The sequence below is a fragment of the Ascaphus truei genome, chromosome 6 (assembly GCF_040206685.1).
Source record: "Ascaphus truei isolate aAscTru1 chromosome 6, aAscTru1.hap1, whole genome shotgun sequence".
Classification (NCBI taxonomy): domain Eukaryota; kingdom Metazoa; phylum Chordata; class Amphibia; order Anura; family Ascaphidae; genus Ascaphus; species Ascaphus truei.
The window spans coordinates 33,171,773-33,192,139 of NC_134488.1; the positions used below are offsets into that span (position 1 = coordinate 33,171,773).

A 20,367-nucleotide genomic window follows, 5' to 3' on the forward strand; every position below is an offset into this window, starting at 1 on the left:
CAGCTCTGCGTGTTCCATTCTCTTACATCCTCAGTTATACGCCTCGCGGATTGTCTCACACAGCTCTGCGTGTTCCATTCTCTTACATCCTCAGTTATACGCCTCGCGGATTGTCTCACACAGCTCTGCGTGTTCCATTCTCTTACATCCTCAGTTATACGCCTCGCGGATTGTCTCACACAGCTCTGCGTGTTCCATTCTCTTACATCCTCAGTTATACGCCTCGCGGATTGTCTCACACAGCTCTGCGTGTTCCATTCTCTTACATCCTCAGTTATACGCCTCGCGGATTGTCTCACACAGCTCTGCGTGTTCCATTCTCTTACATCCTCAGTTATACGCCTCGCGGATTGTCTCACACAGCTCTGCGTGTTCCATTCTCTTACATCCTCAGTTATACGCCTCGCGGATTGTCTCACACAGCTCTGCGTGTTCCATTCTTATTCTCGCGTCTTGGGAGCGCTTCATTTCTTGTCGTCGCCTCATTAATTGTTTTGTCTCATTAGATATTTTCTTATCTTGTTTTTTGTCATTTATTCCCCCAGTTTTTTCTGCGCTTTCAAATGTAATCTTCATCAGTTCTTCATAAGTGTTTGTGTCCCCTGTTCTAGTGGAAATTCTTCTGTTATTCTTGATGTTGTTGATGTTTTGTTTTTGTCATCTTTTAAATCAGTTTTCTTCTTTCCCGCGTCGCATTCAGATGTAATCTGCAGTGAACCAATCAGTGAAGGATTATGCAGTCTTCAACCACGTGTTCCTTGTTAGATAGGATGTAGTCCATTTCATTCTTGATTCCATTGGGTTTATTTTGTATTTGGATTCTTCTTGAAGAATAAATTCATGATGTAGAAATTGCCACATTCAGCATATTCTACCAATCTGTCCCCATGTTCATTTGTGTTCCCGTAACCCTACTTCCCAACCGATGCTTCCTCTTTCCAATCGTTGCATGGAAATCTCCCGTAACGATCTTCAGGTGACCATTTCTTTGAAGTTGGTTGACTCCATGGTAGAAGTCTTCCACTGCGCTGTCTGTGGGACCAGATGTTGGAGCAGACACTTGGATTATTTGAAGCCTGCATCTCTCTGTCACCTGAATGACGATTCTGCTGCTCTTTCCGATGAGCTTTCATATGCCGCCATGTTGTTTCTCCATCTCTTGTTAACGATGAAATGGAAAGAAAGCCTACTCCACCGATTCTTCCATTGTCTGTACCTCTGTGTGAGAAATACCACCTAGGTTCGTTTGGGGAGGCGTGACATAGAAACGCGAACATACGTGAATATACAAATATTGTATTGATGTAAAAATCAAACTACTGTCACAATATATAGTTACATATTACATAAAGATACGTATTAGCAGTAGTGCTGTGAAAAGCTGAGACAGGATCTCCTCATAGCCTCCTGCCCATGTCTGGTGTTCTTGATGCCTCTTCTCCTTGGGGCTTCCCTTCCTTGTAGCTCGTTATCGGAACTTCCGTTTTTTTGCTAATAAGTGGCCTTTACATTTTTTTTTTTTAATAAATTTAAGATGAAAAGTTCATACTCGCCTTCTAATCAGGCCCTCGCCCACTTTGCAAGCCAATCGGCAGTCGGATGTACAGTATGAGGTAGGAGGGTAAAAAGGACCCAAGGCAGCCATGTTGCTTGTGGCAGGTAGGTCATACCTAGAGAGAGACAGAAAGAGAGGGATTGTTTTCTGTTTTCCTTCCAGCTGCTTCTAAAATGAAAGGGTCGCCTTATTTTCAGGTTCGCCCTATAATCGGGCATATATGGTATTTGGTTCCCTTGAGTAACATAGGCTTGAAAACGGATTGGTTTGAGGTTGGGTACTCTGAATCTGTGTAGACTTATTTGGTGTTATCTGTGTGGGCCTTTGTACAGACCGGTTATATGACTCTATATGTGAGGACAAAACTCCGGAAACTGGGCCAATGTGTAACTAGATTCCCTCCGGTAGAGTAAGGGGGTACCTGTTGTGTCCTCTTGTGCTGCCTGACATTTGCAAACAGCAGTTGTATTTGTAGAAAGTAGTATTGGTGAACAGACTTATTGTCACGGGAGACCAGGCACTTGACACCTTTTTAACGGGATCATTCACTGAGCAAAACACGGTAAATAAATAAATTGACGTTTACTCGCATAAGTTCGCTTACACACAATGGAACACAAAATACAGACAGCAAAACACTGGCGGTCTGGGGTCGAAAACTAGACTTTTCTAGGTGCAGGGAACTCTAAATAAGAGTTTTACCCTGACCGGGATTTAGCCCGGAATCTACTGGTTCCCAAATTGGCATGAAGTTCCACACGCCACCGCTCCCTTCTCTTCTGAGAACTTGGACTTTCTTGACCGCGAGCTAGCACCGATTCTCTGGAACTCACGTCAGCACGAGATCCCAGCCGCGTCCACTACGTTCCATTTTGAAAACTTAGTTGCGACTTAGAATCTGGCGGGCAGGCTTTCCTGGCTCGAAATCGAAGCCGGTTGCCCTGCTATTCGCGAAAGAGCGCGGGCGGGCTTTTCAATCGGAGAACTCGAATCTCATTGGCTCACAGGTTCTTTATAGTATTCTGAGTTTCATTCATGAAACTCAGCAGCCAATCATCGCGTGGGAAAATTCCCAGCAACCAATCAGAGCCAAGCCGGTAAGAAAAGCCGGGGTCAGCGGGAAATATGAAATAGCTAGGAGACATGCGCTAGCTTGTCACTTAACTCCCTGGCTATCTCAATGCCACCCGCTGGGACAGGCTCCCCCAGGTCTGGCAGTGCAAGTGGCATCTCCGATGACTGCATTGTTCTCCGGACCTGGGTACTCGGCCCTTCCCTGCTAACCAAATGCTTTTCTCACCTTTGGCATAATCTGGTTTCTTTGAACTCCGATGTCCAACAGACTTACTGGCACCTATGGGTTCCGAATGTAACAACACATTACATTACAGTAATAAAATATACTTTTATACATTTCTCTGGGTATTGGGGATTGAATAGGAAAATGTTGTACTTCATTTTCTATCTCCCTTATTCTCTATACACTTTATCTCAGACTCAGTGTGGATTCTTGTATGCGGTTGCGGCACCTCATAAACCCAATACAGGTTCTGGGTCACCTGGGCACAAGCTGGGGTACCCCCTTAACCTAGGGATCCCCTCGGCTACAGGGACACTTGTTCATGCCTGTGCCCCATTAACCTTTCTGGGCTGTGCTGAAGCAGGGTACCCTAGTGGTGAGTCGTGCTTGCGTTTTCAAGGGATGATATTGCCTGGACAATGTGACACCAAGTATCCGAGAATCGGGCATTTTTAAGGGAACCGACAACTCCGGACCCCAACCTCCTAGGCACATTCTGTCACCAATTCCTCCGCAAACCCCCCCTTGAAACTCATCCCCTAGCAATCCCTGCTCGCTGACATGCCCGGAAACTCATCCCCTAGCAATCCCTGCTCGCTGACGTGCCCGGAAACTCATCCCCTAGCAATCCCTGCTCGCTGACATGCCCGGAAACTCATCCCCTAGCAATCCCTGCTCGCTGACGTGCCCGGAAACTCATCCCCTAGCAATCCCTGCTCGCTGACATGCCCGGAAACTCATCCCCTAGCAATCCCTGCTCGCTGACATGCCCGGAAACTCATCCCCTAGCAATCCCTGCTCGCTGACATGCCCGGAAACTCATCCCCTAGCAATCCCTGCTCGCTGACGTGCCCGGAAACTCATCCCCTAGCAATCCCTGCTCGCTGACATGCCCGGAAACTCATCCCCTAGCAATCCCTGCTCGCTGACATGCCCGGAAACTCATCCCCTAGCAATCCCTGCTCGCTGACGTGCCCGGAAACTCATCCCCTAGCAATCCCTGCTCGCTGACATGCCCGGAAACTCATCCCCTAGCAATCCCTGCTCGCTGACATGCCCGGAAACTCATCCCCTAGCAATCCCTGCTCGCTGACATGCCCGGAAACTCATCCCCTAGCAATCCCTGCTCGCTGACGTGCCCGGAAACTCATCCCCTAGCAATCCCTGCTCGCTGACGTGCCCGGAAACTCATCCCCTAGCAATCCCTGCTCGCTGACGTGCCCGGAAACTCATCCCCTAGCAATCCCTGCTCGCTGACATGCCCGGAAACTCATCCCCTAGCAATCCCTGCTCGCTGACGTGCCCGGAAACTCATCCCCTAGCAATCCCTGCTCGCTGACATGCCCGGAAACTCATCCCCTAGCAATCCCTGCTCGCTGACGTGCCCGGAAACTCATCCCCTAGCAATCCCTGCTCGCTGACATGCCCGGAAACTCATCCCCTAGCAATCCCTGCTCGCTGACGTGCCCGGAAACTCATCCCCTAGCAATCCCTGCTCGCTGACATGCCCGGAAACTCATCCCCTAGCAATCCCTGCTCGCTGACATGCCCGGAAACTCATCCCCTAGCAATCCCTGCTCGCTGACATGCCCGGAAACTCATCCCCTAGCAATCCCTGCTCGCTGACATGCCCGGAAACTCATCCCCTAGCAATCCCTGCTCGCTGACGTGCCCGGAAACTCATCCCCTATCAATCCCTGTTCGCTGACGTGCCCGGAAACTCATCCCCTATCAATCCCTGCTCGCTGACGTGCCCTTGAAACTCATCCCCTAGCAATCCCTGCTCGCTGACGTGCCCGGAAACTCATCCCCTAGCAATCCCTGCTCGCTGACATGCCCGGAAACTCATCCCCTAGCAATCCCTGCTCGCTGACATGCCCGGAAACTCATCCCCTAGCAATCCCTGCTCGCTGACGTGCCCGGAAACTCATCCCCTAGCAATCCCTGCTCGCTGACGTGGCCGGAAACTCATCCCCTAGCAATCCCTGCTCGCTGACATGCCCGGAAACTCATCCCCTAGCAATCCCTGCTCGCTGACATGCCCGGAAACTCATCCCCTAGCAATCCCTGCTCGCTGACGTGCCCGGAAACTCATCCCCTAGCAATCCCTGCTCGCTGACGTGCCCGGAAACTCATCCCCTAGCAATCCCTGCTCGCTGACGTGCCCGGAAACTCATCCCCTAGCAATCCCTGCTCGCTGACATGCCCGGAAACTCATCCCCTAGCAATCCCTGCTCGCTGACGTGCCCGGAAACTCATCCCCTAGCAATCCCTGCTCGCTGACGTGCCCGGAAACTCATCCCCTAGCAATCCCTGCTCGCTGACGTGCCCGGAAACTCATCCCCTAGCAATCCCTGCTCGCTGACGTGCCCGGAAACTCATCCCCTAGCAATCCCTGCTCGCTGACGTGCCCGGAAACTCATCTCCTAGCAATCCCTGCTCGCTGACGTGCCCGGAAACTCATCCCCTAGCAATCCCTGCTCGCTGACGTGCCCGGAAACTCATCCCCTAGCAATCCCTGCTCGCTGACGTGCCCGGAAACTCATCCCCTAGCAATCCCTGCTCGCTGACATGCCCGGAAATTCATCCCCTAGCAATCCCTGCTCGCTGACATGCCCGGAAACTCATCCCCTAGCAATCCCTGCTCGCTGACATGCCCGGAAACTCATCCCCTAGCAATCCCTGCTCGCTGACATGCCCGGAAACTCATCCCCTAGCAATCCCTGCTCGCTGACATGCCCGGAAACTCATCCCCTAGCAATCCCTGCTCGCTGACGTGCCCGGAAACTCATCCCCTAGCAATCCCTGCTCGCTGACGTGCCCGGAAACTCATCCCCTAGCAATCCCTGCTCGCTGACATGCCCGGAAACTCATCCCCTAGCAATCCCTGCTCGCTGACATGCCCGGAAACTCATCCCCTAGCAATCCCTGCTCGCTGACATGCCCGGAAACTCATCCCCTAGCAATCCCTGCTCGCTGACATGCCCGGAAACTCATCCCCTAGCAATCCCTGCTCGCTGACATGCCCGGAAACTCATCCCCTAGCAATCCCTGCTCGCTGACATGCCCGGAAACTCATCCCCTAGCAATCCCTGCTCGCTGACGTGCCCGGAAACTCATCCCCTAGCAATCCCTGCTCGCTGACGTGCCCGGAAACTCATCCCCTAGCAATCCCTGCTCGCTGACGTGCCCGGAAACTCATCCCCTAGCAATCCCTGCTCGCTGACGTGCCCGGAAACTCATCCCCTAGCAATCCCTGCTCGCTGACATGCCCGGAAACTCATCCCCTAGCAATCCCTGCTCGCTGACGTGCCCAGAAACTCATACCCTAGCAATCCCTGCTCGCTGACGTGCCCGGAAACTCATCCCCTAGCAATCCCTGCTCGCTGACATGCCCGGAAACTCATCCCCTAGCAATCCCTGCTCGCTGACATGCCCGGAAACTCATCCCCTAGCAATCCCTGCTCGCTGACGTGCCCAGAAACTCATCCCCTAGCAATCCCTGCTCGCTGACATGCCCGGAAACTCATCCCCTAGCAATCCCTGCTCGCTGACATGCCCGGAAACTCATCCCCTAGCAATCCCTGCTCGCTGACATGCCCGGAAACTCATCCCCTAGCAATCCCTGCTCGCTGACATGCCCGGAAACTCATCCCCTAGCAATCCCTGCTCGCTGACATGCCCGGAAACTCATCCCCTAGCAATCCCTGCTCGCTGACGTGCCCGGAAACTCATCCCCTAGCAATCCCTGCTCGCTGACGTGCCCGGAAACTCATCCCCTAGCAATCCCTGCTCGCTGACATGCCCGGAAACTCATCCCCTAGCAATCCCTGCTCGCTGACGTGCCCGGAAACTCATCCCCTAGCAATCCCTGCTCGCTGACATGCCCGGAAACTCATCCCCTAGCAATCCCTGCTCGCTGACGTGCCCAGAAACTCATACCCTAGCAATCCCTGCTCGCTGACGTGCCCGGAAACTCATCCCCTAGCAATCCCTGCTCGCTGACATGCCCGGAAACTCATCCCCTAGCAATCCCTGCTCGCTGACATGCCCGGAAACTCATCCCCTAGCAATCCCTGCTCGCTGACATGCCCAGAAACTCATCCCCTAGCAATCCCTGCTCGCTGACATGCCCGGAAACTCATCCCCTAGCAATCCCTGCTCGCTGACATGCCCGGAAACTCATCCCCTAGCAATCCCTGCTCGCTGACGTGCCCGGAAACTCATCCCCTAGCAATCCCTGCTCGCTGACATGCCCGGAAACTCATCCCCTAGCAATCCCTGCTCGCTAACATGCCCGGAAAGGTAAAAATACTTTTATTACACAAAGTACAGTTGAACCATTAATTGTTACTGGGCTCAAGAGCTCACTCTCTTGAACCCTTATACACGAGTCAGGAGTAACCAAAATGGGCTTAACCTTTTATTTGAGAGCCTTGTTACCCCCTACCGTCACACTTACACAAAAGATACTTCATTTACACAGTGTAATATACAATTGTTAAAGCATGATTATTCATACATATACATCTATATATAGAGGCAGGATGAAGGCACTGCTACTGAGAAAACATGGAAAAATAGCGGGCGGCAGCGGTTAACCACAACGCTGTTGTGCAAGTACAAAAATCCCCCAAACTGCACCCCCTATATACAAACAGGGCAATTTTATGGCGTCAATGTCTTGGCCCCCCTGGGGACCTTTCTCAAGACCAGAGAGATCAATCACTAGGAGCGCCGAAACGGTGACGCAATAAAAAGAAATATATATTTATTTTGTGTGTATGTCCATTATATATATATATATATATATATATATATATATATATATATATATATATATATCTCAGAATAATTGAGTTCTTCAGTATTAGGTGATACATTTTTTATTTGGACTAACAATTTATGTCATAGGACAAGCTTTCGAGAGTTTCTCTCTTCCTCAGGTCAGCGATACTGATATACAAAGGTTTCTGTGACTTAGACAGGGATTGGAAAAGAAAAAAAAGGAAGAATAAAGAACAGACAGGCACTGGAAGGGTGTTAAAACTGAGATAAGGAAGGTGAGAATTATGGATGGGGGGCTGTACATCCACAGGAGCACAGAGGGGGAAGAGGATGCTGGGGGGGGGGGGGGCTGTGGTGGCGCGGGAGGTATAGGATGGCACAATAGCAGGGAGGACTATTACAACAAATGTATGATAGTGTGTGAGAAACCCCATGTCTGCATTAAGTCCACTTGTTTTGGTGTCAAAGAGTCTTATCATTCTGAGCTCAAATGTTTTCCGTTCTTCTTGCGTTTTAACATTCCATTGAGGATTTTGATTTTTAAATCATTTATGGAATGATCTGGTAGTGAGAAATGATGTCCCACAGGTGAGCAGTATCTTCCTTCTTCGTGATGGAGTATAGAGTGGCTGTGCATATCCATTCTGCCTTGAAGTTTTTGGCTGGTTTCCCCAATGAAGCATCCTTGGTCACATTTGTTGCACTGACTCATATACACAACGTTCCTGGATGTGCAGCTGTATGATCCTTTAACATTGAGTGTTCCATGGTTGTGACTGGCTGTGGGATCTTGGCATATATGTTTGCAGAGTTTGCAGCGTGTGTTGTTGCACGGTTTTGTGCCATTATCAGTGTCTTTAAGTTTGTTGTGAAGTTTTCTGTTGACTCATTTCTGTTTGAGGTTTGGTGGTTGCCGGAACGCAAGAATGGGAGGTTTGGGAAAGATTTCTTTTAATGTCACGTCCTCTTCCAGCATGGGTTGCAGATCTTTGATTATTTTTCGTATTCCCTCTAGGCTAGGGTTGTATGTGGCCACTAGTGGTATGCGTGTGGTAGGTTCTCTCTGTCTGTATTGTAGCAGGTGTTCTCGTGGGGCTTTTAGTGCAGATGTAATAGTTCTGGCAATGGTCTTTGGTTTGTATCCCTTCTGTCTGAACGATTCAGTCAGGGTTGTGAGATGCCTGTTCCTGTCTTCAGTGTCAGAGCATATGCGGTGGTATCTTATAGCCTGGCTGTGTATGATACCTTGTTTGGCATGAGTGGGATGGAAGCTGGAGTTGTGGAGGTAACTGCATCTGTCTGTTGGTTTCTTGTATACAGATGTGTGTAATTTGCCATCTTTCAGTGTTACTGCTGTGTCTAGAAAGTTTACTAGGTATGCCGAATAATCCATTTTGAGTTTAATTGATGGCTGGAATGAGTTCAGGGACTCGTGGAATTGTTTTAGGTTTCCTTCACCCTCTGTCCATATTATAAACAGGTCATCAATGTATCTGAATTTCTACATTTCTCTCCCACGAATGTCACCCTTGCACAAAATGTGAGTGCACTTATTTACATTTGCATTTATCGCAATACATGTTTATTATATACTAGCTGAGAGACCCGGCGTTGCCCGGGATGTAAATGCGTAATAGGTAGTATTATTTATAAATCGTGGAACAATAGGTGAGTATTTGTTGTAAAGGTTGGATAATAATGTTGAAAAGAAAGATGGAAGAAAATGTAATACGATGTTGTATAAAAATGGTTTATTGTAAACACACCACAGTACAATGTATATTTTGGTGACATAAGTGATGTGAAAATGTGAGGCGTGTGTCCTGCTAGGGTGTGAGGCGGCGGGTGGGTGTTCAGTACGGGTGGCGCATGGGTAGTGAGTGCTGGCTGTGGGTCGGGGTCGGGGGGGAGGTGGTGGGAAGGGGGGGAGGTGGTGGGAAGGGCGGGGAAGGGGGAGGTAAGGGTGAAGGGGGAGGGGTGTGAAGGGGGAAAGGGGGTAAAGGTGGGGGAGGGGAAAAGGGGGGAAAGGTGGGGAGGAGGGAAAGGGGGGAAAGAGGGGTGGAGGGGGGAAGGGGGTGGAAGGGGGTGGAGGGGGGAAGAGGGGAGATGGGGAGAGAAGAGGGGAGATGGGGAAAGGGGGGAGGTGGAGGAGGGGAGGAGGGGAAGTGGGGAGGTGAGGAGGGTAAGGGGGGAGGTGAGGAGGGGAGGTGGAGGAGGGGAAGGGGGGAGGTGGAGGAATGGAAGGGGGGAGGTGGAGGAGGGGAAGGAGGGGGGGGAGGTGGAGGAGGGGAAGGGGGGAGGTGGAGGAGGGGAAGGGGGGAGATGGAGGAGGGGAAGGGGGAGATGGAGGAGGGGAAGTGGAGGTGGTGGAAGAGGGGGGAGGTGGTGGGAAGTGGGGAGGAGGGGGGAGGTGGTGGGAAGGGGGGAGGAGGGGGTGGTGGGAAGGGGGGGGAGGAGGTGGGAAGGGGGGGGAGGTGGTGGAAGGGGGAGGTGGTGGAAGGGGGGGAGGTGGTGGGAAGGGGGTGGGAAGGTGGGAAGGGGGGAGGTGGTGGGAAGGTGGGAAGGGGTGGGCGGTGGAAAGGGGGGGGAGGTGGTGGGAAGAGGGGGGAGGTGGTTGGGAAGGTGGGGAGGTGGTGGGAGGTTGTAAGGGGGAGTGAGGGAAGGTGAAGGGGGGTGAAGGTGGGGGTGGGGTGAAGGTGGGGTGGAGGGGAGGTGAAGGGGGGGTGGAGGGGAGGTTAAGGGGGGGGTGGAGGTGAGGTGAAGGGGGGTGGAAGTGAGGTGAAGGGGGGGTGAAGTGGAGGGGAGGTGGAAGGGAGGGGAAGTGTAGTGAGGGGTGGGTGAGGTGGAGGGAGGTGGAGGGGGGTGGAGGGGATGTGGATGGGAGGGGAAGTGTAGTGAGGGGTGGGTGAGGGGAGGTGAAGGCCGCTCACTCACCCGTCCGGCAGCTCCCACGTGGATCTGAGGCGGGAGGCAGCGTGTTTGTGGCCGCTCCCCCGCTGACTGTAGCGGCGCCGGGGGGGTGGAGGGGAAGTGAGTGAGGGGAGGTGATCACTCCGCTCCCCGCTGAGTGTAGCGGCGCCGGGGGGGGGGTGGAGGGGAGTGAGTGAGGGAGGTGATCACTCCGCTCCCCCGCTGAGTGTAGCGGCGCCGGGGGGTGGAGGGGAAGTGAGTGAGGGGAGGTGATCACTCCGCTCCCCGCTGACTGTAGCGGCGCCGGGGGGGGTGGAGGGGAAGTGAGTGAGGGGAGGTGATCACTCCGCTCCCCCGCTGACTGTAGCGGCGCCGGGGGGGGGCGGGTGGAGGGGAAGTGAGTGAGGGGAGGTGAAGGGGGGTGAGGGGACGTGAAGACCGCTCACTCACCCGTCCGGCCGCTCACTCACCCGTCCGGCAGCTCCCACGTGGAGGGGGGATGAAAGCGCGGGAACAGGAAGAGGCGGAGCCTCCGGGACCGGTGGGGAAGAGAGCGGAGATGTGCTGCTAACACTGTGAGCCCCGCTAATGTATGTAACACCCCCCCCGTGTGTGTGTGTGTGTGTGACAGTGTGTGTGTGTGTGTGCGTGTGTGTGTGAGACAGTGTGTGTGAGACAGTGTGTGTGAGACAGTGTGTGTGAGACTGTGTGTGTGAGACTGTGTGTGTGAGACTGTGTGTGTGAGACTGTGTGTGTGAGACTGTGTGTGTGAGACTGTGTGTGTGTGTGTGTGTGTGTGTGTGTGTGTGTGTGTGTGTGTGTGTGTGTGTGTGTGTGTGTGTGTGTGTGTGTGTGTGTGTGTGACAGTGTGTGTGTGTTTTTTTTTTTTTTTTTGTGGACCTTTGGCCCGTCGCTCCGCCTCAGGCCAATGAGAGGTGTGGGGGGCGGGCCAATGGGGTGGTGTGAGTGTGTGAGGCCAATGAAAGGTGTGCGGGGGCGGGCCAAGGGGGTGGTGTGAGTGTGTGAGGCCAATGAGAGGTGTGGGGGGCGGGCCAAGGGGTGGTGTGAGTGTGTGAGGCCAATGAAAGGTGTGCGGGGGGGGCGGCCCAAGGGACCAATGAGATTGCCGCTAGGGACACCGGACATCCAGGCAGGCAAACATACAGTGCTTTCACTAATATAGTATAAGACTAGCAATATTGCACTATTGTGATTTTGTTCTCTCTTTCTCTAACGACTGCAAGTGGAAGTATTACCATCACAGAGAAGATATCCAGAGCCTAATCTGTGTCTATTCAACCGTGTCCATAGATTAGAGGTGGAGGAAACAGAAAGAGCTCTATTCAGAGAGAGAAAAGTCTCTGTTCTGCTTGTATTTCCCCTACACTTGTGAGTGAGACATATTGCCTATACTAGAATGGGTCCATTACCTATTGGCTGCACAATATGTTGTCGTTTCTTTTTTCGTCACATATATCTATGAGGATTATCAGCACTCCCCTTACCAACAAGAAAAGAACATCAATGTATTTGTAGGGTTTGTGGGGGCATGTAGTTGGGAAGCTTTGTTCCAGATTTGCCATGAAAAGATTGGCATATTGCGGTGCCATCTTGGTACCCATGGCAGTCCCCATTAGTTGTAGGTACATTTCCTTGTTGAAGCTGAAGTAGTTGTGTGTGACGATGTATTCTTTCAGTTTGGTAATTACATCAGCGCTGTATTTCTGATCCAGGGGAGATGTTGTGAGGAAATGCAGGCATGCCTCAATACCATCCTTGTGGGGATGTTGCTGTAAAGGGATTGTACATCCATGGTAACTAGCAGTGTGTTGGATGGTAGTTGGTTGGTTGTTGTTAAGGTTATTGAGAAAATCTGTGGTATCTTGTATGAAGCTGTTGGTGCTTCTGACTAAAGGTCTGAGGATATTCTCACCTAAGCCTGATATTTTTTCAGTGAGTGTATCCATACCTGTTATAATAGGTCTGCCGGGGATTCCTGGTTTGTGGATTTTGGGAAGCATGTAGAAGATCCCAACTCCTGGGTATGTATATGTTTTTCTTCGTTACTGGTGCCAGTATGGCGATAATAGCAGGGGCCCATTCCTTGTCGAGAATATGTATACAGCAGTCCTCAAAATGCGTTACTCAAAATGGCGTTGGATAGCGAAACGTTGTAAAGCGAAACACATTTCCCCATAGGAACACTGTTTTAAATGAAATGTTCCGTTCCTGAAGGCATTTTTAACACTAAAATACACCAAATATTTTATGCAGGCAATAAGATATGCAGCACACACATAAATTATATAGTGTATATACTGTATTATATATATATATATATATATATATATATATATATATATATATATATATATATATAATATAACATAATAAATAATATATTATATAGTTTAATATAATATTATATATATATATATATATATATACGCTCTTACGACACTTTTTAACGTTGTGTATGTGTGTGTATATATATATATATATATATATATATATATATATATATATACACACATACACATAAACGACGTTGCAAAGCATCGTAAGAGCGTATATATATATATATATATATATACACACACATACACATAAACGACGTTGCAAAGCATCGTAAGAGCGTTGGATAAGCCGTTTTGGCATGTAAAAATGAACATAAGTATGCATTGCATAGCGTTGGATAAGCATTTGTTGTAAAACAAAGCGTTGTAAAACGAGGACTGCCTGTATGTTTAATACAATACACACACACTTCTGTAATAGAATATGTTGCTGCTTTTGAGCTCAGTGAGGCCTTCCTCTTTTCTTCTTCGCTAAGGCCGACTATATCCCATTGCATCTTTTCATGTTAGTTTTCCAGTTCTTGCAGTGCTGCGTCACTGGGAGAGAGTCCGGCGCTTGCAGGCAGCCAGGTTTAGGTTTGAATAACCGCTTTAGTTTAACCTCCGGGGTTCTCGGCACCCGCTGCCTTCGTGCCTTCCTCCTGAACGCTGCCATGCCCAGGTCCAATCCAGCCTCCGGAGAATGAGGGCCATTGCTTCTTGGGGCGTTCCGTATTTGGGATTTGAGGCCTTGCTTGCCATGCCGGCCTCATTTGCATGTTGGCAAGTACTTTACCCACTTTAGCCGAGCATATTGTTCAAGCTTTCATAGTATAGTTAAACATACCAGCACAAGTGCCACTATACATCTTCCTGATCACCCGTTGCCGCCTTCCTGCCACTGAGGCAGTGAGATAAGGATTTGAGGGAAGTGTGTGTGTGTGTGTGTGTGTGTGTGCGCGCAGCAGTGGATCAAAAAGAGCTTAATTGTGTGTGTGTGTGTGTGTGTGTGTGTGTGTGTGTGTGTGTGTGTGTGTGTGTGTGTGTGTGTGTGTGTGTGCACAATATCCAAGCAAACTCAAGAACCCCAAAACAGCAGTATGTATTTTGTCACATTGGATGTAGCATTGCGCATTTCTGTCTTTTGTATGTATGGATAGATATAGATACTCTCCTTCCCTGTATATTTATACACCAGTCACACACGTGCCCCCTCTCTCTGTCTCAGGGGATGACGATCCGCCCACTAGTTGAGCTATTGGCTGTGAAGAAAAAACAGGAAAGCAAACGATCCATTAATGAGGAGATCCACACTCAGGTGACTGTTCCTAGTGCCCCCCGTCTCCTCCCTCTCTCGCCCGTCTCCTCCCTCTCTCGCCCGTCTCCCTCCTCCCAGTCTCCCTCCTCCCCGTCTCCCTCCTCCCCGTCTCCCTCCTCCCGTCTCCCTCTTCTCCGTCTCCCTCCTCCCCGTCTCCCTCCTCCCCGTCTCTCTCCTCCCCGTCTCTCTCCTCCCCGTCTCTCCCCTCCCCGTCTCTCCCCTCCCCGTCTCTCCCCTCCCCGTCTCTCCCCTCCCACCCCCTCCCACCCCCTCCCCGTCTCCCTCCGCCCTCTCCTTTTCACACTCTCCTCATTGCCTCCCCACAGTTTCTCGATCACCTGCTGACGGCATCGAGGACATCTGTGGCCACTACGGCCACCACCACTGGAAGGACAAGTAGGTCACGCCACCGCTGCCACGTGCCACCAATGCATAGATTGTGAGCTAAGAGGGATTGCCCCCGTGGGGTTATGAGAACGGGAACCGTTGGAGCATTATTCCCCTCTCCCCCCGGCAGGTTGAACCGCTTTAATAAGAAGTATGTGAAGAAGTGCCTTATTGCCGGCGAGCGCTCCACGGAGCCGCAGCTCATCGCCTTCTACCACAAGATGGAGATGAAACAGGCCATCGAGCTGGCGGAGGCCGGGGCATCGGGAAGATCCCATCCACAGTGTCTACCGTGTCCATGCAGTGAGTGTGCGGGGGAGAGGGGGCGCGGGGGCGGGGGGAGGGGGGGCACGGGGCGGGGGAGGGGGGGCACGGGGCGGGGGAGGGGGGGCACGGGGCGGGGGAGAGGGGGCACGGGGCGGGGGAGGGGGGGCACGGGCGGGGGAGGGGGGCACGGAGAGGGGGCGGGGAGAGGGGGCACGGGGCGGGGGAGGGGGGGCACGGGCGGGGAGGGGGGGCACGGAGAGGGGGCGGGGGAGAGGGGGCACGGGGCGGGGGAGGGGGGGCACGGGGCGGGGGAGGGGGGGCACGGGGCGGGGGGAGAGGGGGCACGGAGAGGGGGCGGGGGAGAGGGGACACGGGGCCGGGGGCATCGGGAAGATCCATCCACAGTGTCTACCGTGTCCATGCAGTGAGTGTGCGGGGGGAGGGGGGGGCACGGGGCGGGGGAGGGGGGGCACGGGGCGGGGGAGGGGGGGCACGGGGCGGGGGAGGGGGGGCACGGGGCGGGGAGGGGGGGCACGGGCGGGGAGGGGGGCACGGGGCGGGGGAGGGGGGCACGGGGCGGGGGAGAGGGGCACGGGGCGGGGAGAGGGGGCACGGGGCGGGGAGGAGGGGGCACGGGGCGGGGGAGGGGGGCACGGGGCGGGGAGGGGGGACACGGGGCGGGGGAGAGGGGCACGGGGCGGGGGAGAGGGGCACGGGGCGGGGAGGGGGACACGGGGCGGGGAGGGGGGACACGGGCGGGGGAGAGGGGACACGGGGCGGGGGAGAGGGGGCACGGGGCGGGGGAGAGGGGGCACGGGGCGGGGGAGTGGGGACACGGGGGCGGGGGAGGGGAGGGGGGGGGGGGGAGCACGGGGCGGGGGGGCGGAGAGGGGACACGGGGCGGGGGAGAGGGACACGGGGCGGGGGGAGGGAGAGGGGACACGGGGCGGGGGAGAGGGGACACGGGGCGGGGGAGAGGGGACACGGGGCGGGGGAGGGGGGGCACGGGGCGGGGGAGAGGGGGCACGGGGCGGGGGAGGGGGGGCACGGGGCGGGGGAGGGGGGGGCACGGAGAGGGGGCGGGGAGAGGGGGCACGGGGCGGGGAGGGGGGGCACGGGGCGGGGGAGGGGGGGCACGGAGAGGGGGCGGGGGAGAGGGGGCACGGGGGCGGGGGGAGGGGGGGCACGGGGCGGGGGAGGGGGGGCACGGGGCGGGGAGAGGGGGCACGGAGAGGGGGCGGGGGAGAGGGGACACGGGGCGGGGGCATCGGGAAGATCCCATCCACAGTGTCTACCGTGTCCATGCAGTGAGTGTGCGGGGGAGGGGGGCACGGGCGGGGGAGGGGGGGCACGGGGCGGGGGAGGGGGGCACGGGGCGGGGGAGGGGGGGCACGGGGCGGGGGAGGGGGGGCACGGGGCGGGGGAGGGGGGGCACGGGGCGGGGGAGAGGGGGCACGGGGCGGGGGAGAGGGGGCACGGGGCGGGGGAGAGGGGGCACGGGGCGGGGGAGGGGGGGCACGGGGCGGGGGAGGGGGGACACGGGGCGGGGGAGAGGGGGCACGGGGCGGGGAGAGGGGGCACGGGGCGGGGGAGGGGGGACACGGGGCGGGGGAGGGGGGACACGGGGCGGGGGAGAGGGGACACGGGGCGGGGGAGAGGGGGCACGGGGCGGGGGAGAGGGGGCACGGGGCGGGGGGAGTGGGGACACGGGGCGGGGGAGAGGGGACACGGGGCGGGGGAGAGGGGACACGGGGCGGGGGAGAGGGGACACGGGGCGGGGGAGAGGGGACACGGGGCGGGGGAGAGGGGACACGGGGCGGGGGAGAGGGGACACGGGGCGGGGGAGAGGGGACACGGGGCGGGGGAGAGGGCACGGGGCGGGGGAGAGGGGGCACGGGGCGGGGGGAGAGGGGGCACGGGGCGGGGGAGAGGGGGGCGGGGGGAGAGGGCACGGGGCGGGGGAGAGGGGGCACGGGGCGGGGGAGAGGGGGGCGGGGGAGAGGGCACGGGGCGGGGGAGAGGGGACACGGGGCGGGGGAGAGGGGACACGGGGCGGGGGAGAGGGGACACGGGGCGGGGGAGTGGGGGCACGGAGTGGGGGCACGGGGCGGGGGAGTGGGGGCACGGGGCGGGGGAGAGGGGACACGGGGCGGGGGAGAGGGGACACGGGGCGGGGGAGAGGGGGCACGGGGCGGGGGAGAGGGGGCACGGGGCGGGGGAGAGGGGGCACGGGGAGAGGGGGCGGGGGAGAGGGGGCACGGGGAGAGGGGGCGGGGGGAGAGGGGACACGGGGCGGGGGAGAGGGCACGGGGCGGGGGAGAGGGGGCACGGGGCGGGGGAGAGGGGGCACGGGGCGGGGGAGAGGGGCACGGGGCGGGGGAGAGGGGGCGGGGGAGAGGGCACGGGGCGGGGGAGAGGGGGCACGGCGGGGGAGAGGGGCACGGGGCGGGGGAGAGGGGGCGGGGGAGAGGGCACGGGGCGGGGGAGAGGGGACACGGGGCGGGGGAGAGGGGACACGGGGCGGGGGAGAGGGGACACGGGGCGGGGGAGTGGGGGCACGGAGTGGGGGCACGGGGCGGGGGAGTGGGGGCACGGGGCGGGGGAGAGGGGACACGGGGCGGGGGAGAGGGGACACGGGGCGGGGGAGAGGGGGCACGGGGCGGGGGAGAGGGGGCACGGGGCGGGGGAGAGGGGGCACGGGGAGAGGGGGCGGGGGAGAGGGGGCACGGGGAGAGGGGGCGGGGGAGAGGGGGCACGGGGAGAGGGGGCGGGGGAGAGGGGGCACGGGGCGGGGGAGAGGGGACACGGGGCGGGGGAGAGGGGACACGGGGCGGGGGAGAGGGGACACGGGGCGGGGGAGAGGGGACACGGGGCGGGGGAGAGGGGACACGGGGCGGGGGAAAGGGCACGGGGCGGGGGAGAGGGGACACGGGGCGGGGGAGAGGGGACACGGGGCGGGGGAGAGGGGCACGGGGCGGGGGAGAGGGGCGGGGGGAGAGGGCACGGGGCGGGGGAGAGGGACACGGGGCGGGGGAGAGGGGACACGGGGCGGGGGAGAGGGGACACGGGGCGGGGGAGTGGGGGCACGGAGTGGGGGCACGGGGCGGGGGAGTGGGGGCACGGGGCGGGGGAGAGGGGACACGGGGCGGGGGAGAGGGGACACGGGGCGGGGGAGAGGGGGCACGGGGCGGGGGAGAGGGGGCACGGGGCGGGGAGAGGGGACACGGGGCGGGGGAGAGGGGCGGGGGAGTGGGGACACGGGGCGGGGGAGAGGGGACACGGGGCGGGGGAGAGGGGACACGGGGCGGGGGAGAGGGGACACGGGGCGGGGGAGAGGGGACACGGGGCGGGGGAGAGGGACACGGGGCGGGGAGAGGGGACACGGGGCGGGGGAGAGGGCACGGGGCGGGGGAGAGGGGACACGGGGCGGGGGAGAGGGGGCACGGGGCGGGGGGAGAGGGGGCACGGGGCGGGGGAGAGGGGCACGGGGCGGGGGAGAGGGGGCGGGGAGAGGGGGCACGGGGCGGGGGAGAGGGGCACGGGGCGGGGAGAGGGGGCGGGGGAGAGGGCACGGGGCGGGGGAGAGGGGACACGGGGCGGGGGAGAGGGGACACGGGGCGGGGGAGAGGGGACACGGGGCGGGGGAGTGGGGGCACGGAGTGGGGGCGGGGGAGTGGGGGCACGGGGCGGGGGAGAGGGGACACGGGGCGGGGGAGAGGGGACACGGGGCGGGGAGAGGGGGCACGGGGCAGGGGAGAGGGGGCACGGGGCGGGGGAGAGGGGCACGGGGCGGGGGAGAGGGGGCACGGGGCGGGGGAGAGGGGGCACGGGGAGAGGGGCGGGGGAGAGGGGGCACGGGGCGGGGGAGGGGGCACGGGGCGGGGGAGAGGGCACGGGGCGGGGGAGAGGGGACACGGGGCGGGGGAGAGGGGCACGGGGCGGGGGAGTGGGGGCACGGAGTGGGGGCACGGGGCGGGGGAGAGGGGACACGGGGCGGGGGAGAGGGGACACGGGGCGGGGGAGTGGGGACACGGGGCGGGGGAGAGGGGACACGGGGAGAGGGGACACGGGGCGGGGAGAGGGGGCACGGGGCGGGGGAGAGGGGGCACGGGGCGGGGGAGAGGGGGCACGGGGCGGGGGAGAGGGGGCACGGGGGGGGAGAGGGGGCGGGAGAGGGGGCACGGGGCGGGAAGAGGGGACGCGGGGCGGGAAGAGGGGACGCGGGGCGGGAAAGAGGGGACGCGGGGCGGGGAAGAGGGGACGCGGGGCGGGAAAGAGGGGACGCGGGGCGGGAAAGAGGGGACGCGGGGCGGGGAAGAGGGGACGCGGGGCGGGGAAGAGGGGACGCGGGGCGGGGAAGAGGGGGCGGGGAAGAGGGGACGCGGGGCGGGGAAGAGGGGACGCGGGGCGGGAAGAGGGGCGGGGCGGAAGAGGGGGTGCGGGGAAGAGGGGCGGGAAGAGGGGCGGGGGCGGGAAGAGGGGGCGGGGAAGAGGGGACATGGGGGGGAAGAGGGGACATGGGGGGGAAGAGGGGACATGGGGGGGAAGAGGGGACATGGGGGGGAAGAGGGAACATGGGGGGAAGAGGGAACATGGGGGGAAGAGGGACATGGTGGGGGGGAGAGAGGGGGACATGGGGGGGGGGGAAGAGGGGACATGGGGGGGAGAAGAGGGGACATGGGGGGGAGAAGAGGGGACATGGAGAGGAGGGAGTTATCAAATGGTGAGGGGAGGGGGGTGTACTTCTCGGGGTCGGTGAGGAGAGGGTGTGGAAGGGTGAGTTTTGGGGTCTGTAGCTCTCATCTCTCACTAGGAACATTAAACCCAAACCCAAACCCTCTGAACGCATCATCCCGGCGCTGACCAAAGGGAAGGAGGAAGAGATCCGGCAAATCCTGCGCAGTAACCTGCAGAAAACCCGGATGAGGGGTGAGGGACGGGCGGGAACCGGGCATGGACTTCCCCGTCCCCTCCACAAACTCCCAGACATGCCCCTCTCTCCCGCACATGCCCACAGACACCCCCCTCTCTCCGCACATGCCCACAGACACCCCCCCTCTCTCCCGCACATGCCCACAGACACCCCCCCTCTCTCCCGCACATGCCCACAGACACCCCCCCTCTCTCCCGCACATGCCCACAGACACCCCCCCTCTCTCCCGCACATGCCCACAGACACCCCCCCTCTCTCCCGCACATGCCCACAGACACCCCCCTCTCTCCCGCACATGCCCACAGACACCCCCCTCTCTCCCGCACATGCCACAGACACCCCCCCTCTCTCCCGCACATGCCCACAGACACCCCCCCTCTCTCCCGCACATGCCCACAGACACCCCCCTCTCTCCGCACATGCCCACAGACACCCCCCTCTCTCCCGCACATGCCCACAGACACCCCCCCTCTCTCCCGCACATGCCCACAGACACCCCCCTCTCTCCCGCACATGCCCACAGACACCCCCCCTCTCTCCGCACATGCCCACAGACACCCCCCCTCTCTCCCG

At 58.8% G+C, this 20,367-nt stretch overlaps 1 protein-coding gene across 1 annotated transcript in view; it reads left to right on the forward strand.

Annotated features, from left to right (window-relative positions):
• SLC9A1 (solute carrier family 9 member A1) overlaps positions 1–20,367 on the forward strand; it is a 61,615-nt gene that overhangs the window by 21,923 nt on the left and 19,325 nt on the right. The window contains 6 exon segments of the mRNA XM_075603896.1: positions 14,118–14,207; positions 14,534–14,549; positions 14,552–14,603; positions 14,725–14,848; positions 16,110–16,168; positions 19,675–19,801. Of these exon segments, the coding sequence (XP_075460011.1) occupies positions 14,118–14,207; positions 14,534–14,549; positions 14,552–14,603; positions 14,725–14,848; positions 16,110–16,168; positions 19,675–19,801 (468 nt within the window).